Raw genomic sequence first — 12,252 nt, 5'->3', positions numbered from 1 at the left:
CTGTCTGTATCGGGCGTCTCATATGTGGTGGTTCCTCGACGTCTCTGAACCGAAGGAGAAAACCAACTTCTTAGGAACCGAAAATTTTCTTTCTAGAAAGTTTGGTCGCTTTCTCTTGAGGATTGAGACTATCAATGACCACTAACTTTCTTCCGATAAGCTTTCAACGAAATGGAGAGTATAAGGCCAGAGAGAGAGAGAGAGAGATTCCCTAAAGCACTTATATACGATAAAAAATTATCGTTGACATTAATCCTGTGATCGTGTCTACTGTAAACTTGGAAAACAAAGGTTTAATGATTCGTAAAACCCTTCACATTTTGGGGTCAAAAGCTGAACAGAAAAAAAAGTGATAAAACAAAGTTCGTTCTGTCACTTGAGTTTCCTGTCTATATCAGAATTCGTTATGAAGATAAATAGTATCATATCAAGCAAAAGCCAATTACATCTGGGTTCTTTTTTTAATGTTATTCCTATTTTCTGAACGGGCAAATAAATGTTGAAAAAATTGCCACACGCACATATGTAATTTTGTAACAGTAGAGCGTTCCCCTCTCTCTCTCTCTCTCTCTAAAATCTAGGATGTTCGTTTATAGCTAGTTAAACGGATCCTAATGGTGTTATGGCTTTCTCTATGGTCGAGAGAGAGAGAGAGAGAGAGAGATAACTTTAGTCTGCCCAAGAATACTTTGAAATCTGCTACTAGAAGAGTGTACATGACATATGGAAGAACTAAAGGAGAGAGAGAGCACTTTAGTCTTTCCAAGAATTACTTTGAAATCTGCAGCTAGAAGACTGTATATGAGATATGGAAGATCAAAATGAGAGAGAGAGAGAGAGAGAGATATGGCAAAGTCGCATGATACAGTAGTTACCTTCCCAGACAGCTATAAAGCTTAAATGTTGATTTAAACAAGCAATTTCCTTCCAGTTTAGTCAGCTTTATTTGGTAATAAATCCTTCCTGTGGTCACGACCAAAAACTTTTGAGTCCGGGGGACCTCGAGGTCATTCCCCCTTTTACGCCCCTCCCCACAAATCATCTTTCATGACCCGACCTCATAAATGCTTTCATGGCCTCGGTTATAACCAAAGGAAATGAGGACGTCATATGATATGAAGCTCTGGAAATCCCTTTGAAATTCGCCTCATTTGATTGGGAGGATCCGCTGGAATTTCTCTGCTTTCGTCAGATTAGGATTAATTTTTATCTTTCTAAAATACATTTCCTTTAGTTTGTAGATATGCAAAGCGTCAAGAGTCATTTTCATCTTGCTAAAATAGTTTTTCTCTCAGTTGTGGATATTCAGAACAAATTTCGCAACCTGGGTGACTAGTTGGTGATAGTGACTTGTGTAGAAACTAACCAGGTTCAAATGTTTTCCCAAGCAAAATCAATTATTTTCTTCTAACACACACATATGAGAGTGAAGTATTTACTTAACGCTTTTGCTTGGTTACATAAGACGGCCCTAACGGACTCCTTATACTTTGATTGCCAGTTGTTGATAGACGCCTCTTATGAATAGTAGTTCGATGGTACATTAGGGGAAACCATTATTATCTGGAAAGGTTTGAAGACTCTACCAAGGATATAACGCTCTGTCTTTTTGATTTTTGCTGCCCTAATCTACCTATACGTATATATCAATCTATCAATCACACACACACACTATACAGAGAGAGAGAGAGACTCTTACTACTGACTTGTCTAGTCTACCCTAAATTTAATCAGAGACGAAAAGGAAAAGAAAAATTGAGAGCAATAAAGAACTTCTCGTCTGCCGCCGCAGCCTCCAGCGATAAGCGCTCTTCCGTTTCCTCCCTCGATAGGATTAAGGATGCAAGACCAGCACTCACTCACACAGACAGATAGACAGAAGCTTTATAAGTCGCCCCTAAAGATGTTGGAAGCTTCTTAGGTTCCTTTCCTCCTCCTCCTCCTCCTCTTCTGCATAGAGGGGAAAATATTTAGTCTCTTCCAAGGTTTTCATTCATTTCCCTTTAGATAGAGTCGCCTCTTGGGGCTCTTTTCAAGATAAGAGGCTTTCCTTTGTGTAGAGGAAAATGTTTTATCACGCATATTAACAGTTAGTCGTACTTTATCATGATTTAAAAAATGAACAGAGAGAGAGAGAGAGAAGAAGCAGTCTTATGACCCATCTCAAAACCCACTATTCAAAAGAATAAAAAAATCTCATTGCCAGTCTAAGAACCTCTGTCGTTCAACCGTTTCCCCGCTTACGCTTTTATTCCTTCCTTCCTCCTTCCTTCCTTCCTTCCTTCTACGCCCTCAAGTGGCGCAAAAAAACGCCCAGTTTGACGCTCGATCAGCGGCTGATACAGAGCAGAGATCAGCGCTAAGTATCTGTTATACCCAGAACGATCTTGGGGGTTTACGAGACAGAAGAGATCGGATATTCTCTGGAGACGGAAGGCGGTTCTCAACTCCTGAGTATTCGGTGGGGGAAGTGGTCGATCTTGATCAGGGAATAATGCAAATGGGTTCATTTATTGAGAGATATCTTCGGCAATATGGTGGCCAAAACAAAACGCAATAAATATGCAGTAGAGAGAGAGGTATCTCAACGTCTCGTCGAGAGAGAGAGAGAGGATGAGAGAGAGAGAGAGAGAGAGAGCGAGGAGAGTACGTTACTTGACACTTAGACACTTGATGCGAACTCACGTTGCAGTCCCTGGTGGGGTGTAGGGTAAGTTGTGGGTGAGGGTATGGGTATGGGGGTGTGGGGTGGATTGGGGATGCTGTGTGGGGTCGGGTGGGATATGGGGTGAGGGGTGGTGTGTGGGGTGCAGGGTGGAGTGGGGTGGGGTTGTGGGATGTCGGTGGGAGTGTGTGGTGGAGTATTGTGTGGTGGTGTGGGAGTGTGGGGTGAGGTGGTGTGGGGTGGGGTGGGGTGTGAGGTATAGGGTGTGATAGTGGGGATGTGGGAGTGTGGGTTATGTAGTTGTCTGGGGGTGTAGGGTGGGGATTGTGGTGTGGGGTGGTGTGTGGGATGAGGTGGAAGGTGTGGTAGTGTGGGGTGGGGTGTTTTCTGTGGTGTGGTGGTGCAGGGTGGGGTGGGTGTTAGGCGTGGGAGTGGGGAGTGCGGGGTGGGGGGGGTGTGGGTAGGTATGGAAATTCAGCTCCATTTAGAATTTGATGAATTCCAGAATTCCATTTCTGTCCTCAGACAGAAAAGACAGAAAAGGTTGGTTATGGTTTTTCTGTTCCCTTGAAAGAATGGCGATGCTGACTGTATCTATAAATAAAACTACTATTAAAAAGTCGATGACACTGCTTTTTCAACTTCACACTTCACACTGGTATGAAGGGTTAATGAAGTGTGATAGCAAGTATGATAACAATCTTTGTTCTATTAAGATTCTCTTTCAAATAAGTTACTTTAGACTCAAATATTTTCCGTTTCGTTTTCAACATGATTCGTGTGATGGAAATGTCATTTTAATCCCAACTAACAAGAAACAATATTTGGATGCTTCTCTGGATATTGCTGTCATTTAAATAACAAATCTCTCTCTCTCTCTCTCTCTCTCTCTCTCTCTCTCTCTCTCTCTCTCTCTCTCTCTCTCATTCAATCCGTTTAAAGCTTTGAACTAATCCTATGTATTCCTGAACTCTCTTTGCCTCTATTTGTATTCCCAATCCGTATGGAATCCACGATTGTAAAACTCTATTTCATCCAGCGTCACTTCCAGCACATCTACTGGACTAGAAACCTTTGGCGTTATTCGTGTAATTCCATCATCTAACACTGTTACTCTTTTATTGTTATATTTTTCGCTGGAAAGTTGATCCGCTTGTGTCTAGAAACTGGGAAGGTATTGCTGGAATTACTCCCTCGTGCTTCTTTGAGCTGTTGGGGAAATGGTTTCCAGTGTTGGAGGGTTTAAATAAACTATTTTGCTGGAGGAGGATTTCTTCACCAAGAGGATGAGGATTTACCGTTAATTTGACGAGAATCGTTGAATAACACACCGATAGGCAGAGAGGCCATTGTTTCGAACATAAAGGGGCGTCTCACCTGATCTATTGCGTCATCAACCTGTTACGACTTCGCGGGATTCATGACATGTCATACGGGGCCGACTTGTATAGGCGTACATATTTTGTGTGTGTGTATGTATACAGCTTATAACTGTATGATGGTTTATGGGTGATTTTATATACCTCTTTTATAAAAAGGTTTTAGTTTCTGATAGTGACAAGTATGATTGAATCCTAAGCCATAATAATTCCAAAAAAGTATAGTTTTAGTTGGTAATATATCCTAGTGTGTGATTTTACATTCAAGATTTCAGAGTTGAAAATACATCTGTGATTCTCTCTCTCTCTCTCTCTCTCTCTCTCTCTCTCTCTCTCTCTCTCTCTCTCTCTCTCGCTCTCTGGGCAGAGGAAAATAGGATGGTATTTTTATTTCTCGATAAAATTTTGAATCAATAAATTATTGGAGACAGAGAAGGAAAGCTATATGCATATAGGGGACCTAATAATGAGACAATCACAAAATAAGGGAGCGTTAAAGACCTTGGTGTGATGAAGAATAGGAACAAGTTATGCAATGATCAAATAGCAATTCTACTGGCAAAATGTAAAGCAAAATTGGGAATGTTGTTACGGCACTTCAAAACAAGAAAAGCTGAACACATGATTATGCTTTAATGTAAAGGTCCTTTACAGCTAGAATAGAAGAAGTTAAGGATCTTGACTACTGGGAAAGACTACAATCCTTAAAATTATATAGGCTAGAAAGAAGTGAACGCTACATGATAATTCAGGCATGGGAACAGATAGAAGGAATAGCCAAAAACATCATGGAGCTAAAAATATCGGAAAGAGCAAGCAGAGGTAGATTAATAGTTCCCAAAACTATACCAGGAAAAATAAGGAAAGCACACAGGACATTAATCCACTACGCACCAGCAGCGATAATGCAGCGTCTATTCACTGCGTGCCAGCTCATCTGAGGAATATATCAGGAGTGAGCATAGTTGTGTTTAAGAATAAGCTCGACAAATATCTAAGCTCTATCCAAGATTGAAAGATGCAAAATATACCGGAAGATGTACTATCAACTCTCTGGTAGACATTAGAGGTGCCTCACACTGAGGAACATGGGGCAACCCGAACAAGATGTATGGTCTGTAAGGTAAGGTCTCTCTCTCTCTCTCTCTCTCTCTCTCTCTCTCTCTCTCGTACTCAAACACATTAAAAATCCAAAATCCTAAATCTACCTAATTTTCCGAACAACTGTATTTAAAGCAATATTTCAATCCTACGTAATCATATCTCCCTTACTCATTCATTTGAATCTGATTACAGTTACAGCTGCTGCCGCTCAATTAGATTTCCCGAGCCTTTTTAACGTCTCATTAATCTGGAACTCATTAACTCATTTGCAGTCAGATTAATATGCACTAAACATTTAGTTTTACTCTCGCCCGAAACCAGAATGATATGAGGAATTTGTGTTATGCTCCATTACGTAAATCGTTTAAATCGTTTATAAATGCATATATATGTATATATATATATATATATATATATATATATATATATATATATATATATATATATATATATTACTAACAGGAACTCATCGGAACTGGATGGTATCAAGCGGAGATATTTACCTATATTCCATAGTACAGGTGTTAACGACCCTTGCAGATTCATAAACATCCCTCATAACGGCAATATATTTGTGCGACCATCATTGAAATGTGAAGCCATCCACTGGATGTAATAATAACTTTACTGGTGCAATATTCTGTCAATATTTTGGAACACGTTTTGCGGTTGGAACCTATCCACCTCTGACGTGAGACTCACAAATATGAATCGTAAGCGATGGACACACCAAACAACCCATTGATGACATCTGAACGCGTTTCGCCCTTTCACTGATCACTGCTATAACAAATTTTCTTGCAAATAAACTTCTTATATATATAAATGCTTTTTATATCTGCAGTTTGACTGATTCCGTTTCAATCTGATTTCGCGCAGGCCTCGACAAACTCTCTTTGTTAAACCTTTTGAATTCATAGCCTCATGAGATGATGATGATTATTGAATCTGGGAGTGCTATGTCTGCAGGAAAAATGATTCAGTTTGAGTTTGAGAAAAAACTGAATAATATCAGTCCGTGAAACTGACAATTTAATTATTACTACATCCAATGGCCGTCAAGCAACTTCTTTTTTATTCATTAGAAATAAAAATCAGGGCAAACAAATTGATTATTAGTTACTGTGTATATTAGAAGTTCCCAGAGACGAATTCAGGTAAAAATTTTCTTAAATTCATCAACAACTTATAAACATTCTAATGACCGTTATCATATATCTTTTATTTCAAGTTTTCATTCACGAGTCCCACAAATCCAGTAGAAAGATAATATCCAAAATATTTGCCATTCAATTTAAACCAACTTCAGTGAAAGCTTCTACTCATATCAGTAATATTCCTAATATTCTGGAAAGCTCTGAGGCGAGATATTACCACTTCCCCGGTTCCTCCTCGAATGTTCTAGTTAGTAATCGTGCAAACGGGGACTTTCCTTAGAAGCTGTCTAAAATCATTAGTTTGAAATCTAGACATAAATTCAATTCAGTTTCTTCCACAACATCCAAAAAGGAGTGTTACTTAAGCCCGATCTAATGAGAGAGAGAGAGAGAGAGAGAGAGAGAGAGAGAGAGAGAGAGAGACATGCATCATAAATTGCTTCTCATCGTAATGAGAGGTTTTCAATATAAAATGCCCAGTGATATTCAAGAATATCTACATAAAACCAAAAAAAGAAAAAATACCGAGAATTTCACCAAAAGTCAGGTAGTCAAGAAATAGTGAGAGCACCTGGGAAAAGTAAACAGAAAGTCTTCTGGCGAAAGTGGGTCTAGCTTTCTAAATGAGAAGCTTTCTCATAGACTAATAAATATGACCAAATTTAACTACTTACTTAATAAGGTATAATCATGAAATTGAAATATTTTAAGCAAAATACTAGGCTATATTTAAACCCGTAGGAGGATAGTGGCATCAGTACACCTCATGCTGGGCACTGCAAGCATTACTTAAGGTTCTTTGCAGCCGTCCCTTCCTAAGACCCCTAACTGCAACCTCTTCATTCCTTTTACTGCACCTCCGTTCATATTCTCAGAAATGAATCAAAGAATTAAGAATGAAGAAAATGAGTCTGCTCCCAAGAAAGGCGAAGTTCAGTAGCAAGAAGGTTTTGCATGAAACTCTGAGCCCAGTTTCCCTCCTTTACTTTGTTCTGTCTCGAGAATACTGGAGTTTCGCCGCTACTCGGCGCTGTGTGACCGCTAATTCGAATTTATGTCGGAATAAGGAGGTTGGTTTGGTGGAAGCAGGTAATGGGAGGTAGGGATGGTATGGTAGGGTGGGGGGCTGTGTATGGGTAGAGGGGTGAGTGGGAAAGCTTATTCTGAAACCAAGATCTAGAAAAAAATATATATGTCATATAAACAAATACATACGTAAACACACACACTAATATATATATGTATATATTTATATATATATATATATATATATATATTATATATATATATATGTTTATATATGTGTGTGTGTATGTGTGTTAGTGTGTGTGTGTGTGTAGACAAAATGTCACCGTCAACAGAGAAGGGGATCAGGTGGCACAGCAGAAGAACAAAATGCAAAGAGAGAGAGAGAGAGAGAGAGAGAGAGAGAGAGAGAGAGAGAGAGAGAGAGAGAGAGAGGCAGCGAGTTTCTCAGTTAAACAGCATATTATTACTCAGTATGATGAAGGTTTTTGTTCGTTGAAAATCAACAATTATTTCAATAAATTGTATCAGGGACAAAAGTTGAGAACTGAAAACTCTGCTGAGCATCTGAAAGTGTTTCCTCCCAATCAGTGTTGACGCTAAAAGTTAACAATGAGAGTAACAAGCCTCATTACTTAAGACACTTTTCCCGTTAATATAATTATTTTAGAGAACATTTGACGAGGAATAACGCTCAGTCGTTCCAAAGTCTTTGCTTTCGTTTGAAACTTTTGTCCATAACACAATTTTATTATTATTCCAGAAGCTTCCAAAGAATATTAAGCTGTTCATTAAGGTCTGTCCACACTGACCAGGCCTGATCAGCCGACCTTACCCATCTAACGGGCACACTTGACGGGCAAACCGTCAAATTGCCCGATGGTCTTGTAGCAAAATCACCTTGGTGGTGCCCGATGGCTTGAGCTACGACCCTGGCAGACGTACGTTAACCATATACATTTCTTTTACTAGCCATTCTTTGCACCTATTCTCTTCTTTTTCCTCTTTTTCACACACACAAAGCATTATCATGCTACACAATATCTTCTTCTTTGCGGTTGGCACCATGTTTATCGTATCGCAGCACTGAACACACTACTGGCATCGTCGGGCATGCCCACCTCTCCATCGCCTCACCCGTGTGGACAACATTCACGGGTAAGCCCGCCAGAATTTGCGTCCATCAGGCCCGCTCGTGTGGACAGGTCTTTAGAGAGAAGTAACACAGTTTAAAGGGAAATACAGGAAGAGATCAGTCATTAGAAAAACAGATGAATTAAGAAATTGATAAATAAATTGATAAAAATGAATAATAATTTAATCAGGCCATTTTGACTTTTTCTTAGCGAGGACATGTTTGTTGCTAAACACCTGTACAATTCTTTGAGTGTTGGATGCGTTAGGGCGTCACTTCTCAGTTTATTATTTATTATTATTATTATTATTATTATTATATTATTATTATTATTTTATTATAGCATTTTTGACCATTTAGACATCTCCAAACGAAAAATATTTTCCAGTATATGTGAGGTTCTTGGCTTTCTGGAATACTAGAGAGTTCTTTGAAAGGAGAGAGAGTCGCGGAGATGTTCATTCCAAACAAAGATTAACTGTTCCAAGACTTCACGAAATCTCATGTGCTGCCTCTAACAAGCGTAAATGTACACAGGCAACGCCAGGCAAGTTTCACAAAGGCACACACACACACACACACACACACACACACACAGAGAGAGAGAGAGAGAGAGGAGAGAGAGAGAGAGAGAGAAAGAGTTCTGACTTCTTGACATTGACTGACAGCGGGACTACCGAGATAAGAACTTCCTGTAGCATTATGATTTATGCGTCCCGCAGAGAGAGAGAGAGAGAGAGAGAGAGAGAGAGAGAGAGAGAGATAAAAGTCAAGAAGAGCCCACGGTAACAAATCAAAACTATGGTTTGGTTACTGCAAAGACACTTTCTATTTTAATTTTAATTCTCAGCCTTAATCTCTAACACAGACTTCCCGTTAAGTCCAAATTACTGATTTCGTAAACGACGAAATTAGGAAGAAGATTTAACGATAATAAAAGAGCGTCGCTTTGCGCTCTCCACCTCATAAGTCCTCCTTTATCACCCTTTTTGGAAACACTTTATCTCCTTCCTTATTGCGAGAGGAACCTCCTTTTACACGGGAGATGAAGAGGCAGGAATATGTCTTGGGAGAAATTTCTTCCATTTTGCTGACTCCAATCGTTTTGTCATTTGTACTCAATGAGATTTGGTTGAAACTACTCTAAAATAAGATGGAGCTAGAATAAGTGTCACTGAATTACATTGAGTAATCGAAACTGATTATTATCAAGGCGACTGTTGTATAACCGAAATCATAAGATTTACAAAGATGACGAAACGAAAGACAAGTTTGAGATATTTTACCTTTTTGAGGACAGATCAAAAGTTCCGGAAATGCACAGCTAGATGTCGGTGCACATCAAAGTAATGTGACAAGAGACAGTGCTTGTTGATATGTCAAATTATTATGTGAAACGATTTGAAGAATAAAATTTGAAACTCATGGCCATAAAAAAACATTCTAAATATTCTTTACAAAACCAAAAAATATATTGTAAAAGATAAAGCAAACATTTCATACGTCATTCTGTAAAGCGAAGGGGAATTTTAATATCATTCACTATGAGAGAGCATCCAGTGTCATATATTCCACCTTTCTGGGATAAATTCTCAGTTGAACTATATTTTTCACTTAGAGAAACAAAACGCTATAAATTCTCTCTAACGGAGAACAGGGCCAACTTCAATCCCCGTAGTTACATTCGACAACAATAAATACTTTACAATTGACTAAGAAATTGGAACGATGCAAATTGAATGGCGGTCAGCATTCGCTCTCGGCGAAAAGGAATTTGTCCTGGAAATATATTCTCTTGTTGATTTCGTTATAACAGCCATTTTGTATAGATGCGAAGAGAGATGTATCAGTTTGAAATCCAACGAACAGGAATAACATTTTTTAAAATATTCTAGCTTTCTTTTACCTCAATTGCCTAGGTTTTTTTCTTATCAATTTTGTTCTTCCTTTCTCATCAACACTGGTTTGAAAATCCTGACCCATATTTCTTCTCCACGAGAGAGAACTCTATGATATTTGGAAGTTAATTCTTTGATATTTATCATTTGCCAATCTATAGTGATATCAGTTCTAATTTAAACCTTAACAAGATTCATATATAAGAATTTTATCTGCATATTGAAAATAACAAACTCATTTACTCAATGTGCAAACAAATGGCCCTTTACACGCTAGAAATAGGATTATACTCGTATTTTGCACCCATCGAGCCCATGCTTGCAGAGTGACCATACATTGCAAATAATTTACACCAGAATGGGATGAACAGCTGTACTTAACGTCAAAAGGCACCAGTGTAAATGATTAGGAGAGAGAGAGAGAGAGAGAGAGAGAGAGAGAGAGAGAGAGAGATGAGAGAGAGAGAGAGAGAGAAATATTCAGTTCGGTTCACCTACGATGAACTGTATCTACATAATTCTCCTTCCACCCTCGAGGAGTTTGGAAATGGCCAATACATCTTAATACATTGTATCAATTTCATATTTTGCAGCAATGCCTAGTTTTAAATAAATGTAAAGAGAGAGAGAGAGAGAGAGAGAGAGAGATGGAGAGAGAGAGAGAGAGAGAGAGAGAGAGTTTATAGGGAAGGACAAGAGAGAAGTACAGTATATATCCATCTCCATTCTACATAACATAATAGAAAATAACAATTAGAATCATCTTTAACAAAGTGACCATCTTTACATTTTAGAGAGAAAAAGAATCTTAAGCAAAACTGAAAAGAAACAGAATACCTCTGGAGATAACTTTTGAAACTTTTAAGGGAAAAGCATTAGTATTCACTAGTCAGCCTCATTGTGACCCTCCCAACACTAATAAAACGCGGAGTTGATTATTATTATTATTATTATTATTATTATTATTATTATTATTATTATTATTTATTCAGAAGATGAAGAACCCTATTCACATGGAACAAGCCCACCACAGGGGCAACTGACTTGAAATTACGTCGTTCATTAGAAAGAAGTAACAGAAGATAAAAGGAAATACAGAAATAAGAGATCAATTAAAAACAGAAAATAAATTATATCAATAAATGGTAAAAAAAACCGTAAGTAAATAATTAAAATGCAAGGAGATTTGAGATTTGTATGAGAGTAGTTAATGAATGCGAATCTTCGCTTGATGAGAATGAAAGTAAAAGTAAGAATGACCAACATATATAATTTCCATTGAAGAAAAATCAGTTCGTTTTATTGACACAACACCAAAGGAAAATCAGTCCCATCTGACGACGCAGAACCTTGCTACCCTGGAAGGTGACATTTCAGAAAAGAGGTTTAAAAATGAACTGGTCATTTTTCCGAAGTAAAATCCTCGTGAGTCTGAGATTTATTTTTTGTCTGTTACTCTTTCCATTTTCTGCTGCTGCTCTTACCTGGCGTTGGATGTAATATGGAATTTAGGCCAAAGGACAGGGCTGGGACCTATGAGGTAATTCAATGATGAAACTGAATTGAGAGTAGAAAGGCTTTAAAGGTGTAACAGAAGGAAAACCTTTTGCAGTTGCACAATGAAATGATTGTTAGGAGAGATTGGCTACAAAGATGGAAGAAAGAGAATATGAACGGAGGTACAGTAAAACGAATAGAAGGGGTTGCAGCTATTGGCCAAGGGACGCCGTAAAGAACCACAAGTAATGCCTACAGTGTACCGCGTGAGTTGCACCGACGGCACTACTCGCCTACGGAGGTCTTCTTCAAATTCGTCCTGACAAAAACTCGCCACAAAAGTTTATTTGGGAAAACTTCCCTCTTGTGGTCCGACGTGGGAGAGAGTTGG

At 38.5% G+C, this 12,252-nt stretch overlaps 1 protein-coding gene across 1 annotated transcript in view; it reads right to left on the bottom strand.

Moving 5' to 3' along the window:
• Positions 1 to 2,240: 2,240 nt before the first annotated feature.
• LOC135208096 (uncharacterized) overlaps positions 2,241 to 12,252 on the bottom strand; it is a 15,506-nt gene continuing 5,494 nt past the window's right edge. The window contains exons 2-3 of the mRNA XM_064240244.1: positions 2,686 to 2,969; positions 2,241 to 2,479 (exon numbers count right to left, since the gene is read on the bottom strand). Coding sequence (XP_064096314.1) covers positions 2,241 to 2,479; positions 2,686 to 2,969 — 523 coding nt within the window. The remainder of the gene's footprint in view (positions 2,480 to 2,685; positions 2,970 to 12,252) is intronic.

The sequence above is a fragment of the Macrobrachium nipponense genome, chromosome 34 (genome assembly GCF_015104395.2).
Source record: "Macrobrachium nipponense isolate FS-2020 chromosome 34, ASM1510439v2, whole genome shotgun sequence".
NCBI lineage: Eukaryota > Metazoa > Arthropoda > Malacostraca > Decapoda > Palaemonidae > Macrobrachium > Macrobrachium nipponense.
This window is presented reverse-complemented; position numbering and strand designations above follow the sequence as displayed.